The sequence below is a fragment of the Botrytis byssoidea genome (genome assembly GCF_014898295.1).
Source record: "Botrytis byssoidea strain MUCL 94 chromosome Unknown BBYS_045, whole genome shotgun sequence".
Classification (NCBI taxonomy): Eukaryota; Fungi; Ascomycota; class Leotiomycetes; order Helotiales; family Sclerotiniaceae; genus Botrytis; species Botrytis byssoidea.
In genome coordinates this window covers 1-19646 of record NW_024065886.1, presented here as the reverse complement: position 1 = coordinate 19646, position 19646 = coordinate 1, and the positions used below count along the sequence as shown (strand labels likewise).

The following is a 19646-nucleotide window of genomic DNA, read 5'->3' as shown; positions in this document are numbered from 1 at the left end:
GATTGAAATTGTCACGATTTTCGTTACAAAAAAACTTTCTTTAAAATAACTATTATATTAAATCATATTTCTAATAATTGATTAGAAATTCTTATTATTTATATGAATAACTATAAAGTTTTTTAGGAAAAATCAAATTATATTAATAAATAAAGAGAGTGCACAATTATATACAAACAAATTTTGTATATAAAATGAGTGGTGCATATACTAATATGGTGCATGCACTGATAAACTATATTATAGTTTTCAATATTATATATATCAATATTTTATAGAAATTCAATAATTACTATTAAATTAACCGTATATTGAATATGGGAAATACTATTGCCTACACTGGTCTCATGATAGAGTGCGTCTCGCTACACAGGGACAGAAGTTAAGTGGTTTAATTGGGGGATTCAGAGGGTGAGAGGGTGAGGTAGGATGGGATAGAATGTTTGTGCTTAGGTTTTGGTTTTAGTTGAAAGGGTTTGAGGGTGAGAGGGTGAGAGTTTGGGGTGGATTATGGAAGGAGCGATTTAGATTTAGAGATACGAAGGTGTAGAGATATAGAGATATAGAGATTGGGGGGATTTGGGGGGCTCAGTGGATTGGAAAGGTTAAGTGGACTCGGACTACATACTTAGAAGCTTAAGTGAATTTCATGGGTAAGTTGAAAAAAATCGATAGGATGGTAATCTGTTGAGTGTTGGTGGATTGGTAATTGAGGGGAGATGGAGGGGGAGAGGGAGTAAGAGAGAGATAAGGGGGGGTAGGAGTGCATTTACGAGAAAATATTCCTATGGTGATAAATAATGTCTATATTTCTGTCTTGACTTATTCACAATCAATTGGCTAGGTAGTTTGAATAAAGAGTATGGTTTAAACTGTCTAGGTGAAAGAGGGGAGAGTTTAGCTAGAATATTTGATATTTATGTTGTCTGGATGAGTTTGAATCAGAGGTGGTTGGGGTTTAGAGTTATTTTGATTGTGATGTTGTAAGTATTCTAGTAGAAGCGTTGTGTGTACTTTCAAGGGGTGCTATTTATATATTTAAAAGGATGATAAGTAGATTGATGGAGATAGAGAATCTATTCTTCAAACAATAGTTGTTCCTTGAGGAAGGAAGAACGGAATTTATTACTCTTGTATATGATTGAGCCTATAAGAACTAATTTTTCGGAGTATAGCGGAAGAAACTTGTACCTCGAATTTTACAGAGTTTTTTATATAGTGTGTAATATATTGATTATGAATGTTTCATTCTTCAAAATCTGGAAATCCAATCCATATATAGTTATATGATGTCTTTTTCAAACTCAATTGTATAAAAAGTTGAAATATATAATGGGAAAAAATCAAAAACAAAACAAGGAGTAAATTTTTTCTTCAGTAGACTTCGATGTTAAAGGCTTATTAGATATTCAATTTAATCATATTAAAGTCATGCTATGTACTCTAAAACACTAACGATTTCATTCGCCTCGAAATGTGTTGTAAAGAGAATCAGATTTTGAAGAAATAAAGACCCTTTGAATTTAGTCCTATTCATGTCTGGAAACAAATTTGTTAATGATATGGAATATTACAATCTACAGTACTCTTTACACCCTATCTGTCTTTCCAACTCTTCCTCGCTTCAGTCCAGGGGTAAAGCATTCACTATCTCGCTATCTCGCTATTGTTCATGATTCTATTTCATGAATCTTAAGTGTTAATATGCCATGACTTATATCTTACACATCGATAAGTATAAGTAAATCCTTGAATTCTTTTCGCATCCGAACAATCTTGATAGATTCTTCTCAAAGCATAGAGGCAATCATTTCTGCCCATTTTCCAATCATATCCTCTGTTCTTATAGTCATTATATGCTCTTCCATATCGAATAAAAACCGGATAGATAGATAAATTACCCACACCATCCCATATTCTTATACGGTACCGGCCCTCCATTCTCCACCGTCTCCGCCCCCATCGTCAAATGCATTTTATACAAATCATCATTGTAAAACTGCGGTTGTCCTTCCGCGGGATAATCATACATGTTTTCCCAGTATTTACCATATCCTTTTATTTCAGCCCCATCCGTACAGAAACCATCGATCGCGGCATCAATATCAGTTGAAAAGAAGGGTCCTCCGACTTGTCCGCTAGCGCAGGAAGGTGCGGTGTCTTTCTCTGCGAGATTGGGCTCAAATTCGGGGGGTGGGAAGGAGGGCTCCGTGGCCCAGGGTGTTCCGCCAGAACGCCTAATCCCACTGAGAATAATACTATAGTCTATACAGTTATTTTCAGTGGTATGACCATGCGTACGTGTGTTTTTATCGTCAAATCGATCCATTCCATCGTGTAGGGCTCGGATAAATTGATTTTTATCAAACATTACTTCTTTCGTGGGATGTGCACCATGAATTGGATTACACTCATCATTCAAATTTGCGCGCAGCCAGAAGGAACTTCGATCTGGGACGTGGAGATTACTAATTGGGAAGCGCCAGGATATATCGCTCCATACTAACCAGTCGATTCGTTTACCGTGGTCATCGCTGTACCATTGCATGATGGCAGAGTTGGCTGTTACGCCTTCGGAATTGTCATCATTACATGGAGCGGAATAATGCCGTTTTGATTGGGGCAGCGGGGTTCGGATTGGAGAAGAGAGCCGGAGGGGAGGAGTTCAGCGATGAGGATTTTGTTTGCGTTTCCTGATTTGTGGTAGGTGTAGGATCCCCCGTGTTTATCTTTCTCATTGATATCGCAGCCGTCGATGATGGCAGTGAAGAATTTACGACAGCCAGCTTCGTCAATGCGATCATTTTAGTACCGGGTGATTCACACGTCCATTTCATCGTAGACGCCGTTGTTGTAGTGGGCGTTGATGACCTTTCCATTTTTGAGTTCATCGGCGCTAGCGACGTCGGAGTGTAGACGGCTGGTGTCCCGACAGAAATCTCCCATGGCTGATATTGCGCCTTCTCAGTTTGCGAATTTGGATTTGGAGGAGGAAAATTTGAGAGCGGGTTCTTGGGGGGCGGTCTTCCCGATGAAGCGTTGCAGATCGTAGAATAAGTGGTTAGTGGAGGTCCAGGGGGAGGATATTTCGGTTACCATGCATTCGCACCCTTTGTATTTTTGTCCTTTTTCGGGTAGTTCCTGGATTGGAAGTTAGCATTGAGTTTTTTCGACGGGAAAGGAAGTATATACTCGGCATTTGCTTTTGAGATCATCTCCTCCGCATTCATCGCAGTATGGGATGTCATCTTTGGTGGGACAGACGAATTCACTACAGGGACGACCATGAAATGCGATGGGCCGTGTGCAAACGCCATCTTTTCCATCGCAAAGAGGATTAGGACATTCTATTTCCCATTAAATTCCAAAGTTCTCATCTCGAGTGGATATGACATTAATCACTTACCAATCATTCCATTTTCATCACCAGTAGTTGTCTTAGGACAAGTATCCTTATCAGATTGTTTCTCCAAAAGCCTGTTCGCGAGAGAAAAGAGAGCCAGATTCTCAACTTGATCAACAATCCTCGCATATTCAGCCGCAAACACAGCTTCCAGCAGTTTATTCGAATTATCAAAAGTTAAAGATGGGAACATCTGATGAAGAGAATCGGCTCCATATAATAAGAGATCACTATCTTCCTGTTGGACCTCAGGATGTTTGTAGGTGATAAAGTCAAGATTGACTTGTACATCTTTGACGAATATCACCATAGGTTCAAGGACTTGTCCGGCTGAGAAAGCGGGTACGATGGCTTTTCCGATCCTGTGAAGAAATCTGATGAGTTGTTTTCCGCTCACGGGATTTACTCGCTCGTTGATGTCGACGGGAATCTTGGGTTCTCCAGGCTATTCGAAAGAAGGAAGATCAACACCGCAACTGTCTCGAGTGGTGTCGAGTTTGAGGAATGCGGAAAGAGCTTTGGCGGCTTCGGGGTGGATATTGATTTGTAAGTCTACATTGTCAGGTACATTTTGCCGCTTGTGGGTTCGGAATGAATAGGGGATTTGGTGGGCGGTGGTTATGTCGAGTAAGGTGAGACAGAGGAGGGGATATGTGAAATGCAACCTTTATTGTACTATTGCTGGAAGATGTTTGGGTGTAGATGCTGTGATACTAATAAGGCGGAGTGGCAAGAGACTTTATATCTTTCATCCGAATACAATATTCTTCACGTCACTAAATGCAATTGAAGGCCTAGATAGGACTTCTGACATCATGCATTTCTCAACTTTCATTCCTGCTATTCTTCTACTACCCTACACCACTCAAGCTCTCACCTACTGGCTAGACAAAAGTTGTGTTCCAAGAAAACCGCTCGAAGCACCCAACAGTACACCTGTATCTGGAGATGGTATTCATCGCTGGGATGTGCTTTTTGATGAACTCAGAGCTGTTGGAAAAAATGCAAAGGATCGTTTGACGAATGCAAGACGCGATCCAGATTTTACTAGGGCATTCAATGTTCTTTTTAGACAAGATACCCGGAATTCCAATAACGTGGTTGATCAAGATGGACAGGCGGTACTAGCGCTGAGAAAATATTTCATGGCTCTAGAGGGAATGAGACATGAGGAGGTTCAGGTCAATGCTGATCTTAGGTTTTGTAGGTTTATTCTCTGATTTTGGAAGGAATCTGTAAGCGATTCTGATATTTTTCAATTAGATTGTGATAATGATGCACGCTGGGTGCAAAAAACAGGAGGATGGAGAAACGGGATGGAAAGGTAAGCATCTTCATCATACAATCTAACATGGCTCTCCTATTATAATGGATCTATATATTTTAAATAGAGGACTAATATTCGAGAAAATGCTCAGATAATAAGAATCATTTATCGACACCAAAACTCTATTGCAAGGATGCTGGTGTGAGTGCCATTACATGTAACTTTTCCCTTCCGAATCAGTTATTATCTAGGGACGAAATATCTAGAAAATTATATTCTTACATCTCTTAGATATCGATTATCTGGGACAAGACAGACCAGTTGTACAACCAGGTACACCGAAGACAAATCATAACCTAAATCGTGCAACAATCACTGTAAGTTGTCAAACTACACTATTAGTGACGCGACTCTACAGTTTTCATTCCATCCAATTTTATCTGCTTCACAGCATCATATTCAATCAGCTGACTACTTGCCTAGCTTTGCGACCACGCATTCAACAAATTAGACGCACAAGCAGACCCTAGATCGAACAAGTTAGCTCGATATCTATTTTCCGATATTCCGGAGAATTTCGACTATGCAGATGTGCATTTGAATCCTAGACCTATCGACTTCATCACATCTACTTTCAACGCATTGTTATTACATGAAGTGAGATGCTTTTGAACTTGTTATTTTCTAAGGAAGCTTCGAGAAAGAAAGAACGCTAACTGCTTACTACAGATATCGCATACTAGACCATTTTTGAGTTCGTTTTAACCCTGTCTTTCGAATTTAGTGTAAAGTGGAAAAGCAGAAACTAATTCCCCATCAGCAAATGATCAATTCGGAGATGATTTATATAGATGACATTATGTAGCTGAGGATGTGGAATTGGATGTCGCCAGGAAGAATGCAGAAAGTTTCAGTAAGTATCATTGTGACTCTCTTTTTATTCTCTTTCAGATCAAGAAAGACCAAAAGAGGAAGTTAACAATTGCTAACCCTTTTTTTCCCTCTTCAATAGTGTATTTAGCCATCATCTCAATGTTCCAAGATCGCAATTTTGTACTCGATAGGAGGGCTCCGGCCAATGGGTATCTGGATAAGGAAGATGATGTTCATAAACCGACGGGTTAATTTGTTATGCAGACGGGGACTAGGAGATATTTCATGGGGGATGACTAAACAGGGACAGTGGATTTAGAGTTCGTGCTATCACTTATTAGGAAAGGTATATTTTGGGGGATCTGTCAGGAACCGAAGTTTAAATAAATCCCTGTTATTGCTTTAAGAAAAAATTCGAGCTTTTTGTAAAGATTGCTACTTTCAAGTGTAGACCGCTGAAGAGAGATCTTTGAGAGATCTCTTTATCCTTTACGTAATGAAAAGCCGCTTAGTTTAAGCCAGTCTTGGACTTAGCTTTGCGCGATGGTTATCTAAGCGTCAAATTGAGCAAGTAGAAGAGGAGAAAAGTATCCATTGTATTTTACACTTTGGAAGTATTCATCCGTTTTCTACTAACGTGTATATAGCTAAGCCCCCATTTTCAAATAATTAACCCAAAGAAAGTAAAAATCAATTTGCGAAGAAGAAGAAATCCACCTAATCCGTCCATCTAATCCATCGTCCAAGATTGCATGGCTGCTTGCTCTAGGAACATTAATTACTGAGCGACAATAACGCATTCGTCGATTCTTTGGCCACTATTTTCAAATGCAGAGGGAGGGCAGTAGACGCAGCTGTCAATCATCTCCTTATCGGCCGAGGTCGGTGCGATAGAATAGGCGCACTTAAGAATGACGATGCATAGATAGCTGTAACAAGAGGTAAGTTCTGCTGGTGATGTAGCAGGGCATTATCCACTGCGCAAGTGAGGATGAACTCGTGGACCATCCCCGCTGGGAGCCACGTGGGGATATTATTGAAGTTGTTGGAGAAGTGAGTGATGCTGATGAGGATTGAGAATAATTTAATGAGGAAAAAAGAATACCTTTGGACTTTAATTGTTATCTGCGCAAATTACCAGGGGATATGCTAGACTCTGGAGGCCGATGCCGCTGATGAATTCAAAGTCTATCAAAGACTCTTGTAAGACGTACCTTGACCCGGCCCTGAATCCTTCACCGACGACCAACGTGAACGTGGGTCCCTGATCATGGAGCACCTGTCACTCTAAGGTTGATATAAAGTTTAAGCTTAAATATAGGGGAACAGGTTCATCTGTATCCACTGTGCGAACCCTAATATAGACTCAATTCTATCTATGAATGGGATGACTAGATGGTCTAGGCTCCACTGGAGGACTTATAAATTTGAATCGGAAGTGAGTGAGACTAACAGAGAGGCTCGCATAAAGGGCTAGTACGCCGTAGGTGATTTAAGACGATACATTTGAGGCTGTACAATAAAAGCGGTCCCGACCAGCCCAACGCATCGTATTGATAAAAATACTGCATTTAATAATTTAGTTTCTTCCTAGTAAATCATGGAATTAGGGACTCCATTCCCTGAAGTTCTTTGTCCTCTACCTAGAATGATTCCCTCTTCTCCTGTGCTCGATTGCATTGGGATTTTCATAGGTTGGTCTGGGGTTGGAAGAGCTCGAAAAATAGGGGTATCTAGCCCGCATCATATCGTATTTGAGGAGGAAGCGGCCGAATCAGAGTCAGTGTAGGCATTGGTATACTACAGTGAAACTGTGGCGTGTATTATTATATTGATATTGCAGCTAGTACATTTGGAAAGGGGGTTATATCACTCTTGTATATATTTATATATCTAAAGAATACTAGCAATATACTGAAATACTGGAATTCATTATAAAATATTCATTCCTATCCATATTAGATTATGGAATAACTATTTTGTATAAGTTTAATTAAGGGATAAACATTCTATAGTCTAATATGGACAGGAATGAATTTTTTATAATGAATTCCCGTATTTCAGTATATTGCTAATAGTATTGAATAAGTAAATGATATTGAATACTTTCAGTGGTATTGAATTCTATACCACATACGTATGTATTTCGAAAAAAATTGATACGTACCACTAAACTAACCCGTATACGGATTGCGGGAAATACTATTGCCTATACTGATCAGAGTCAATGAATATAATTATTCAGCATTTGAGCCCAATTTTAATAACAGATGGACCGAATCAAAAAAAGCCACATTGGACTTCGTATCACTCTTGTATATCACGATAGCGAGATATAAATTGTCATAAGCAAAATATTTAACAATCACTGACTAGTTAGATTAGCGTATTGTGTTCATGCAGTTAGTTTAACCAAGCTTTTGTAGCAAAGCTTAATTCAATTATGCGAAAAAATGTCTGCGTTGTATTTCTCATGATTATATCGCTAAGGTTATATAGCCGCTTACATCCGCAGATGCGCTCCTGCCGGATAATGCTACAGAAACAAAAGTTCGATTATCCACCAACAGTAACTTTCAAAATGATGGTACATTTGAATCAACGACCTCGAAGGCCGCCTACATCATTTATCCGATTGGGCGCTCTATATCGCACCGTGTCAACTTCTGCTAAATCGTTGGAATTTGATGTCATGTGTGCTGTGGTCGCCATAAGGTTATGAGTTGTAATAAGCTTTTTCGATCTCCCGGGGCTCCTTGCTAGCTTACATGTAAGCGAGCGTGGTGGCGTCACTGGTTCGAATCCGTAATTTTAATAAGACTTCAAGAAGTATTACTGATACGTCCCTCACTTGAATCAAGAACCTGGTTGGGCGATTTACGAGATAAGCTCGTATCTTGATAGCGAGCTAGCAGAGCCTCATACCGTACAGCGCCGCGCTTAGGAGAAAACAGGTACGGCCCAAGGTTTCGACTTTCTCCAGGCACTGTAGTTTAGTTTTTTTTGGGGTACCCGGTAATGTGTTCCTAAAACATTAAGTTTCAGTTCGTCAGTAACAACACTTGAATATCAGATTTGCTAGCTTCAATCTATAATCATGCACCTAGTAATTAAGATTGATGAGTCTTTAAGTTAATAAGATAACTTGTATATCATATGCTAATTGTCTAAATGAGATGTTAGTTATTCTATAAGCATTGATACAATTTGAAGATAATTAGAAATGAGTTTTAAGTTTTAACTAACATGCGTCTTTTGACATTACATGACTGCTTCTACCGACTAGGAGTCGGAGACGTCGTTAATCGAGACCCTCGCTTACTACCTGACGATTACATGCTATGTATTGCTTTATGAAGTTTGAATACGAAGTCTGATATCCAATATTCGATGAAAACATTTCAAGTTTACTATATATATCAGAGTCTGCTCATTCATTCATCTCACTCATCTCATCCATCTCATCCACCTCATCCAACTCATTCATTATCTTTCAGTCTTCCCAAGATTCTCAAAATGCAATTCTCAACCCTCATCAAATGTCTTCTCGTGGCCTCTGTTACCGACCGAGTGTCAGCCACTCTCATTTACAGCAGTGACTTGATCGCTCAACATCTCGGTGTCCAGTTTAATGATGTCACTGAGTTGATGAACGCCACTGACTTCGGAAGCATCAATGCGACTGCGCCTGAAACTGCAGGAGCCACCATTCCGCCCATCGTCTTGGCTTTTATTGGATGTGCTGCGCCGTTCGTAGAAACCGGTCTCGGTGCCGCTGCTGGTTGTATCAAGGTCCATCAATAAGAGAGTCTGGATCAACCGTCATCGATCAACACATATAGCGTAAGTTGGTCCCAATCTTACTACCAAGCCGTCTGGTATTCAATTGTGATGGTTATAAAGATATGCCTTGAAAGCTAGTTTTTCCAGTGTTGTAATTAGTATTTTCCGTATTTTGAATACGCCCCATTCCAATGGTGTGTATTGAATTCTTGAAGTATATTCTAATAAGTATTATTGAATTGAATATTATTAGCAATATTGAATATTTCAATAATATTGAATATTACTATTGATATATTGAAATATAGGAATTTATATATTTTCATTAATCTTTTTCCTTATTAGGCTTAAACTTATTCAAAATATGCAATATTCAATAGAAATATGTAATAAAACAATAAAAATATATAAGTTCCCGTATTTCAGTATATTATTAGTATAATCCCTTTTGTATAATATATACGGATATGAATATCATTGGCTATTATATATACTAGTGTACATATTATACTCCTAATATCAGTCACAGTAATACTACTATATACTAATTACAACACTGAATTTTTCATAGTTATCGTTTTGAGATTGACTTGTAGATTCTCCGGGGATTTTACTGATAAACCTGGAGGTGTCCAGGGCAGCTCTTTTAAGAATACTTTGAACATGCATACTTGGATGGACTCTAGATTTTGCTAGTAGTGGTACAAGCTCTGTTTTTCTTTCTTCATAATATTTCTCACTTCTCATTGTAATTTTCATTTTTCGTTATGTTCTCCTTTCTTCATTATATCTTAGATACTTGTGTAGCTAATAACATTCTGTACCCGTCACTCTCTATCATTATGCGTGTATTATCTGGAAATTATGACTACCCGCAGTGCTAATGGTCCAAAATTTGTGCCAGTATATGACACAACCACGACTCTAGTTCGCCATGCCTCAAAACCTTAATGTAATTTATTGTAGATATAGTTCCCTCATAACTACTCTATAACTGTTTCATTGTTTCAAAAACACGCTTTAAATTGCCACTCCTTTCGATCTGGTAAGGAAACAGGGTTTTCTCCACAATTAACAGCAGTCTTTTCTTTTAGGTTAAAATCAGAGTGAAAATACGCTTGTTGTCAAACGATCTCGGGTCACCTCTCTTTTGAGGAGGCAAGCAACAGGTCATCGAGATGGATAGGAAAGGTCTGACCAATCACTTGGCTGTTGTAACAAGAACTGATTAGCGCTTCAAAGGTAGAAGATATATGAAGATGTAGTCGATCTCGATCATGTTTTAACGTAGATCTACGGTCGATTCAATATCAGATCCTCTCCGCTATAAAAATCAAAATAGGTTCTCCGCCCTTTCCCGATGATGTGTGTGCTAAAGACCTGAACAATTCTTCAGTGTCTCTGGCATTAGAAAGAAGACAAACGACCCTGGTCTGCATCATCGCTATGCTTCTGTGAGTCATTGAGTTTAGAAAATTCTGCTACTATCCCTGGACGTATCCTAGTTATTTGTTATTGCCATCATATTTTCGAGGAAACCATTGAAGAGAGCTTGAACAATCCTTTGAATGAAGGATTCTTTCATCTCTTATATAATGAAAGACCACTTAATGTGATTTATCACGACTCTATAAACATCTTAAACGCAAATACGCCAAAACATGTCAAAATTCAGGTCTTTTCAAGATTTCGATTTCACTAATTCAGTATTGTTTTATGTAGAAAAAAGCGCTAATAGAAAAATTTGAAAATTGATAAATCTATCTAGGAGAAAGGGAATCTTAAAATAGTCAATTATTTTTAGGAAGAAGTAGAGATAAAAGTCATTACTTTCTCTAAATTTTAATAGTGAATGAAATAGATCTTGAAAAATATAATGATATATTTATATCTTAGAAATATTTATATAATAATTAGACTTTACACTACTCGAAATTAACTATATGAGATCTATAGTAAAGTACTACGATATAAGATGTGCGATTAAAACCTATGATATATACTAAAGAGTTAAATTTTATTATCGTTCGTTCTAAGAAGACTATTTAGATTGTATTGTTCCATATTTCAACCTCTCACGTGATCGTAAGCGAATATGTCAAATGAAGGTTGAGGTAATGCTTATAGCTGTATCTTGGACGATGCAGTATGTATTTGGCAAACAAGGCATATCTAGAAGAGCTCAGAAACTTTACATTGATATGTAGTAGCTGATTCAATCACACATATGGCGCAGGTGATTCGAAGAAACTGCGTTAGTTTGCGTGAATCAGCCCTAACAAAATTTAGCCGTACAAATTTCGCGCCGTGTTGAAAACCTCCACTGCCGTAGACACTAAGTAGACTAGTATCCTTTGACAATAATCCATAGTACAGTAACTTAGTATTATTATCCTCTCCTAATGAACTTCGCAACCGTAAAATCGTACCTATAATCACTAGTCTGTAGTTCCTGTACCAAAAGATTCTCACAAACACTCTTAAACCTTGTTCTTTCCATTCCAAATCTTTTCAAGAACATCATCTTTTCAACGCAAATAGTTTACAATAATCAACCAAGATCATCTCCCAGAGAATAAATCATCTTACCCAATCTATATCATCAAAAATCGAAACAAACAGCATGTCTCAAGCAGACGGCCCTACTCTTAAGGCCATCTTCAGCACAGGATTTGCTGTCACACAAGCAATTTCTAAGAAAGTATCTTCATCTGAACCTCCAACTCAAAGTCACATGTCTATCTTCTCTTCAACTCCTGGCCTTGCCAATGATCTTGCAACTCCACGTCCCAAGAGAACAACGATTCCAGGCCCTGCAACACAACTTCTCAATGAACTGTTCGACGAAGTGGATGATATTGAAGCAGTTGAGCCAATCGAAGATTCAACCTATATTAATGTCGACGATGCGCGCCAGAGAGCTGATAGACTGAGATTTAGACCTAGACCTAGAATCGAAAGATCTTTCAAGAGCAAGTCATTGGATAGTCAACCTCAGTCAGCGAGTTCCTCTGATCATTTTATGAATTCCTCAGTCGACTATTCACATCTCACTGTAAGCCCCGAAGAAGATCTTCAAAAGCTCGCAGACAGATTCGGAGAAATTCAATCTGAAAATAAACGAATCATCGAAGCTGACGACGAGACTCTCTGGAACTCTCTTCCAGATCTGAATACCGGACCATTTTCACGTTACGCAAAACTTCAAGGTTCTGCTAAAGCTTATGAGCAAGAATTCCAAGATACTTTGAAGAAGGAGAGGGAGATTTATGAATCTACATCTGGTTTCCTCAATAAGCAGATGCCTGGTATGAGTGCTACTGAGATGCGCAAACGAATTCCGAGATTGATCATTCCTGAAGCGGAATGTGGATTTGATGAGGAGGATAGGGATGAGAACAACTCAATCCAGATTCTCGAGGCACTTTTCAATGAGTTGACGGAGAGGGAAGCTGGTACTAATAATAATCAGTGGAAGAGTGCTAAAGAGATTATTGAGGGGGTAGAGAACAAGGGCAAAGATGATGGGGAGGGACAAGCCGTTGCGACAGGAGATATGGAGGCGGATAATAATCATATGGATGATCAATCTGGAAAGAGCCATGATCCCAGTCATGATGCCTACAAATCTCGCGAAATCAACATCTTTTCAGACTTCGCCGAACAAACAGACGATGAGATTCAAGAATACTCTGCTATAACCCAACAATACATTAGAGACGGATGTAGGGTCAGAGGACTCGATCAGATTATTGAGAAGGATGAAGAGCAGGCAGTACAATCTCAGCAACCAAATAAAGTCGAACCAGAAATCACTCCTTCTCTGAAATTTGAAGAAAAGAGCAAGGAAGAAATCGCAGAACCGCAACAAAATCTCTGCGAAGTCTCTCCCGTGATGGAACCTCCAGTTATTGAAAAAGAACCAATTCTACAGGAACAACCCGATATAGAAGGAAGTGAGTAGTATTCATCACAACAACAATCATCAGGCCGACACTAACAAATAAGACACAAAGGAAGATGAAGACTCTCAAAAATCTTCACAAAATCTCGATACTTCTGAAAATCAATGTCTAGATGTTGATATTTTCAAATCTATTGATGAAGTTATTAGTGCTAGTTCTAGTACCATCTCGAATTCTACTTCTTCTATTGATGGAAGCGCTTCAGAAGACGAAGACGAATTGCAGTTTGGTTTGGCGGCGGTGGCGACAGGTGTTATGATTGCTGCTTTGTGGATGATTGAGAGGAAAACTGGGATTTGTTAGGGATCGATTATTTGGTTTCAGTTTGCGCTTTATTTGGTTGATGTTTCTGCATCTTTGGGGTCTTCGTACTCTGGGGCGATTGGCTATTTGATTGGTGGAGTAACCAACCAGATATTCGAGCAATATTTCGAATGATTTTTAAAATAAAGTGTATGAAATACTTTAAAAAAAAAAAGTATTTTGTAAACAAGTCTTAGATAATAAATGTGATCTTATCTTCAATCATCAACATCAAAACCGTGACTAATGCAAACGGGCTTATTTTCGGCTAGAATATGATTACGCGATCTTTTTTTTCACCACTCACGTCTCACGTCTGAAGATCTATCAAATCGCATGTATTTCGCATGCATTTCGCTTATAGAATATATATCAAAGAAGTATACTCCACTAATACTTATCCGGAAAATCAAGCGTCATGTGCTCTCGTAAATCCCTAATCTTATATACAAATGAAATGAGTATACTAGCTTCATCAAGCTCGCCGGTATCAACTCGACATATCTATAAGCCAGAAATGATATGCATAAATATCTTTGTAATTTTAAAGCTAATTGGAAAAAGACCAAAGATATAGTGGACTGAAATGTCCTAATACAAGGCTCCTGTTCACAAGATCCGATTTCTCCACCTTGGGACTCCAATAAGGTTCAAAAATTCACGTTTGATTTCCATTCTTCAGAAACGTCAGGTATCTAGCATCTGCATTGGGTGAAATTAGCCAAAGATCCTTAGTACAGCACAATTCATATCTTCCACCTATAGAAGATCTTGCATATCAACCGTAGAAACCGTATCTTTAATACTAGCGTATTTTTTCTTATGCCCTAAACACTTGCTTGCTGTATGTAGAATTTCCGAGATCTTTAAATACATACATCTTGGCAGAGGGAACCCATCTTTCTTTTCATCTACATGATACTCTCATAAGACTACTTCGATAAAACTACTTCAAAAACTTTTGAACAACTTCCAAACAACGACATCTTTCAACAGTCAATACTTTAATATCAAAACACGTCTCCACATCATCTAAAGACTCCTGAACACTCAGTGTAACTCTACAATTAATTTTCTTCCACTTCAAACTTTCAAGATATTCCAATCTAAGACTCAAAACCCGAAAATGTCTTCACCAAACTGCAACCATCCCCTAGAAATGTTCACCCCAACATGCCCCTCCAATCTCGAAGACGATTTCGCACAAACAAAAGAAGATTTCGACGTCTCTTCTATTCCGGATTCCGATTCTGAAGACGGGGTTACAATTTACTATCAAACCCCCGAAAAAAGAAAGGGGGGTGATAAATTTGCAGATCAACGGATGACAGATGATGAGATTTTTCATGGTGCTTTTGTTGCGGACTTGACGGTAGATGAAGGACAAGATGAAGAAGTTCATGAGTCTGGTACCGCAGTTCGATATTCTACCTCGAGCAGATTTCCGACTCCGACAACGGATAAATTGATTAAGTATATCAATGATACAGATCTCTTGGGAGATGAGGATGATAGATCTGTCACAAAGTCTCCAACTGTCCATCATCAAAACTCAAAAGAGCTCGCGAGAATCCGAGCAGTGATTACTCGAAACCGAGTTCCCGATACTCATCAGACAACTCAAAACTCTACATCTGCACTCGCAGTACCAGCAGCTTCCACAGGGGTACGAAACTTCACAACTCAACACCCACCAGCTACGCCTCTGATCCGGGATTTCGCAATTCCGCTACCAGTTAACTTGCCAACTTCTATCCCCATCTCCAACCCTCACAATCTCTACACACTCGAAACCCCGCCAGCCCACCGCGGCACGAATATCCGCCAATATCAAAGTCTACGATCATGTAGATATCCCGTAGTCGGCATCCGCACTATGTATCATTATCACGGCTTTCTTTTCCGTCGTACTTTGGATGATCTTCATACATCCTCTAGTGACGAACGGGAAGGAGAAATATATCGAGAATTATCTGCAGGGGAAGAAGCAGATGGTGAGGGATATGTGGATATGGATATGTCTGGATCTGCAACTGCGCCTTCACGCAGTCCAATTCTAGGGAATCGAGATCAGAGTACGGAGGATTCGGCAGAGAATGGGGAGATTGAGGAGTTAGAAAATAAGGGACTTTTTCAGATTCTTCCTCGAAGTTCCGCTCGCGTTTCGAAGAGAAATATGGAGAATCGCGAGGGATTAAGAACTAGCGTATCAAGCATCCCCAGCATCATCCCTCCCCTAACCATCCCCCTCCAACCTCTCCAAAACTTACAAACTCCCCGAATCGACCCCTGGCCCGTCATCGCCCTCGCGCATCAAATCCCCCTCTTCCCAACACACATCCTGACCTCCTCCTCCCTCGCGGAACTCTCCCTCTATGAAAAGCACCTCCAGGACCGGAACGGATACTCTTCATCCCCACTCGATCAATGGGCCCTAACGCAACACCGACTGTTCCTCTGGATCAATTCCGGTGCGTTAGAAAATGGGATTGATGGGGAGACGCGACGGCCGGGAAGTGCGGACATACTTTTGGAGATTGATGGGGAGAGTAGCGAGCTGTGGGACTATGAGGATGTGGAGGTATTTGCGAAGTGGGAGGGGGATACTTTTAGGAGGTGTTTGGAGTGGGTGCAAGATGTGGAGATAAACGAGGAGCGAGAGGAATGGGGAGACTTGGGTTTGGAAAACCAGGTGTATGATTTTTGTGAGGAGGAAGAAATCATTCATCGGTCGGTAAGTGAAGTTGATATGTATGAGAAGATATATGAGGACTCATCTTCATCTGAATGGATCGAGGAAGAATACGATGCCGAAGACGAGCGAGGCGGAATCAGATCTATACATCATGTACCCGCGACTCAAAGCCACGATCCGCGTTTAGGCAGAGTAGTAAATATATTCCGCACGCGGGCACTCCAACGACTAGGAATAACACATCAGAATTCCCCATTTCGGCAATCAATGAATCATCCCGCGTTTCGCGAAACCGGAATCCAAGCTGCGGATCATGCGCGTGCGAATGCGATGGCAAGATTTGAGAGAATTGCGGAGGACTTTGCGCGGAGGGAGAGAGGAGCGGGGGAGGTGGAGGATCCTGTGAGACAGGGTGAGCAATCGCGATTTGATGGTGCGGAGGTGCATATGAGAGGTGGTGCGGGGTCTGGGGATTCGGGGAAGGGGTCGAATGATAAATTTCCTTCTACTAGGTCCAAGTCTCAGAATCCACCTCTTCCCAGTGCTAGCAACCCAAAAAGAAACACCTCACTCCTTCATCCGCATCTGCAAGCCCAAATGGATAAAGTCAGAACTAAAATCCCACCTCACCTCTCCATTATCCACGCCATCGAAACCCTCAACCAAAAATTACGCATTCATTCCACCACCTCCAGACTCCTTATTGGCAGTGCAACTAAGCTCCCAAATCTCATCAGTAATCTCCTACCCCCTCTATCACCATCAGCACTCCTTGGAACCTCAGCCACCACCCTCTCCGCACACACGCCCATGCGCGAAAGAATCCTCCACGGGATGCAGCAAATCCCCGCACAAATCGCCGCCCTCCCTTCATGAGCACGACACGGGATTTCAGAGATGCAAAAGCGTTTGGAAGAGCGAGGAAAGCGACAAGAAGAACGCGCTGAGCTTTTGAGAAGTGATGGGTCTGCGAAAATTGATGCGGAGTTGTTGAGGCTGGAAGAGCAGATTTGGAGGAACATGAAGGAGAATGCGTTTAAGAAGCGGAGGAGTTGGCGGTATGAAAGGGAGGAGGAGAGGAAGGGAGATAATGATGATGATGGTGGTGATGGGGGGAAGGGGAAGAAGAAATGAATGGCATGGATGGATGGGATGGGTAGAGTTGTAATAGGGTTATGAAATTGTTACTCCGGTGTGAAGATATGGATATATATAGTCTGCAGATATAATTTCTGGATACCCTGACCCAGATAACAATCAAATTTTTTTGATATGAATGAGTTTTTGTTTTCGATGGTAATTTTGGAATAGTTATCTATGTAGAGACATTGATCTATAACACCCAAAGAATAAATAAATCAGCAACTTGCTATTGTATTCTTTCACTCTCTTACCATAAATATTCCATACTCATGCAGTTGTCATAAGAAACTAAAAAAATCAAGAAATCATAACTAACGATCTCAAATCTCTTTTCAAACCTCTTTTCAAAAGGCTCACCACGACACGTAGAAAAAGAACTTAAGCACAACAGAGGAAAACTCAAGCAAAGTAGAAAAAAACAATGTTAAAGGCCAGTTTTTTTTGTTGATGTGATTTAAAGCACGCATTTAAATATTTGTTCCCAGTCCCCGATCCCAAAAACAAAATGACAATTCCCAATCTAAGATTCTTGATTACACAACTGATGTTTCCAGGTGAAGCTTCTTACTCGCATATATAATTCTACTACTTCGCAGCCTTTTTTGCTTTAGTTTTACTAGCACCATCGGCGCTGGCTTTTTGTTGACTTGTCTTGAGTTTGTAGTTGTCAGCAATCTTGTTTGCTGCTGCTGTTGCTGTAATTGAGTCCCGTTCCGTCAACAGCTTCGTTCCAACATTCGTCACTTTTCCTGGTTGGGATGTCCCACTAGAACCTCCAGTCGTGGTGGGAATCTTTGCCGTTGATGCTTTTGCGGGACCTTTTGCTGGAGTACTACGACAGAAAAGTTAGTTCTAACGCAAACATGGAAATCGTGGAGGAGAAAAGGAGCAAATAAGATGTTGGAAAGGGGGATGGGTAGTGTGCACATACTTCTGCTTGTGAGATCCACTGGAACCGCTGGCTTGAGCTGGATGAGGCATGATGATATATTTAGACTGATAGGTTGAAATCTAGAAGTGTTATTTTGATCAAATGATGAAGCGATGAAGTGGGGAAATAGTGTGATGAAAGATGTAATGATTCTTTCCCTTATGCGAAATGCAGGAATCTTAAATATTTTTCAGTGGCTTCACCAACTTCTAGATATCATAGAGACCTATCTCCAACATATGCGTAGGCATGAGGATTAGTCGTGTAGATTAGGTAGCTGCGGGTGAAGAGGTCGACCTTGGGACATCATATACCGCGGACCTTATTTTGGCCACGGAAAGTATAGCAGCCTGGATCGAAATCACTAGAATAACGGAGTTCATGGAAAGAAATCGGAACTGGAATTAAAAGTCTGCTTGTCTGCGCAAATAGCTTTCCCATTTCACATTCAAGCAGTTGAGCGGTTAAGCTCCGTTTGAAGGATTTGACCTCCAACTTTGATTCTTTTGCCTGGTGGGATCTCTAACTGAAGCTCTTGCTGAAGTGAAAACCAGTATGAATTATTTATCTGATTTCCTGTTGGTAGGAATGCTTCTGGGTGAACACATATATCTAAGTGATGATATGGTAGGGAATCTGTGAGTTTGAATAGCTTTGCCATTGACGATTTGATATATGAGATGGCTATCATGGCTATACAGTAACGCTCAGAAGATAGATCTTAAAGATTCATACCACGATAATTATCTCTAAAGAAGAGATTGAGATGTTCTTCACTTGAGGATTAACACGAAGATGAAGATTGAAGACTACGATTGAAGTTTTGACATCAGAGAAAGATGTTGGAGAAAGCAACAGAACCGTTGAAAAAGCAGATTATTACATCTTTTTGACCTCCGACTATTCAATCACTTTGAATTGAAACAAATTCAGAAATAAACTCACTTGAGCTTTGTGAATGAAGTGAATAAGTAAAGAAATAGAAAAGGACTCTGTACATAACAACAAACAACATTCATACATGCAGAGCAACAGATATTGATTCACAATTACTGATCTCTGGTTGGTTGGGCACAGACTCCAATGATGGTGGGGTGAATCTCATCTGTTTGCTAGACATTCACATCCAACTTCAACTTCCATCTTCTACAAACAAAATCTCTCACCATCTTTTTCTTCTCCATAATTTCAACCTACTTTCTTTCTTTTTAGGTTCTTCCTGAATTCACATTTGATACATCTTCTCTTTGAATCTGTACACTCTCTTACAACAGTTTTGCATA

General features: G+C 39.9%; 6 protein-coding genes across 6 annotated transcripts; 3 read left to right on the top strand and 3 right to left on the bottom strand.

The window, feature by feature from the left end:
- Positions 1–1897: 1897 nt before the first annotated feature.
- On the bottom strand, positions 1898–2548 carry EAE97_011953 (uncharacterized protein; the record flags this gene model as incomplete). The annotated part of the gene is made up of 1 exon (XM_038882467.1): positions 1898–2548. One exon carries the CDS (start codon positions 2546–2548, stop codon positions 1898–1900), a length of 651 nt encoding a protein of 216 aa, XP_038726638.1.
- A 40-nt stretch (positions 2549–2588) lies between these two features.
- On the bottom strand, positions 2589–2879 carry EAE97_011952 (uncharacterized protein; the record flags this gene model as incomplete). Its single annotated transcript, XM_038882466.1, has 1 exon — positions 2589–2879. One exon carries the CDS (start codon positions 2877–2879, stop codon positions 2589–2591), a length of 291 nt encoding a protein of 96 aa, XP_038726637.1.
- Positions 2880–2964: 85 nt separating this feature from the next.
- On the bottom strand, positions 2965–4073 carry EAE97_011951 (uncharacterized protein; the record flags this gene model as incomplete). Its single annotated transcript, XM_038882465.1, has 4 exons — positions 3873–4073; positions 3407–3848; positions 3193–3347; positions 2965–3141 (listed from the first exon to the last, which is right to left on the bottom strand). Exons 2-4 carry the CDS (start codon positions 3711–3713, stop codon positions 2965–2967), a joined length of 639 nt encoding a protein of 212 aa, XP_038726636.1. The 5' UTR covers positions 3714–3848; positions 3873–4073.
- Positions 4074–4218: 145 nt separating this feature from the next.
- EAE97_011950 (uncharacterized protein) lies at positions 4219–5795 on the top strand (the record flags this gene model as incomplete). The annotated part of the gene is made up of 8 exons (XM_038882464.1): positions 4219–4606; positions 4667–4727; positions 4811–4887; positions 4962–5047; positions 5154–5327; positions 5400–5424; positions 5536–5583; positions 5683–5795. 8 exons carry the CDS (start codon positions 4219–4221, stop codon positions 5793–5795), a joined length of 972 nt encoding a protein of 323 aa, XP_038726635.1.
- A 6154-nt stretch (positions 5796–11949) lies between these two features.
- EAE97_011949 (uncharacterized protein) lies at positions 11950–13594 on the top strand (the record flags this gene model as incomplete). The annotated part of the gene is made up of 2 exons (XM_038882463.1): positions 11950–13282; positions 13335–13594. The coding sequence occupies 2 exons, from the start codon at positions 11950–11952 to the stop codon at positions 13592–13594; spliced, it is 1593 nt and encodes a 530-aa protein (XP_038726634.1).
- A 1126-nt stretch (positions 13595–14720) lies between these two features.
- On the top strand, positions 14721–17165 carry EAE97_011948 (uncharacterized protein; the record flags this gene model as incomplete). The annotated part of the gene is made up of 1 exon (XM_038882462.1): positions 14721–17165. The coding sequence occupies one exon, from the start codon at positions 14721–14723 to the stop codon at positions 17163–17165; it is 2445 nt and encodes an 814-aa protein (XP_038726633.1).
- Between the last annotated feature and the right edge of the window lie 2481 nt (positions 17166–19646).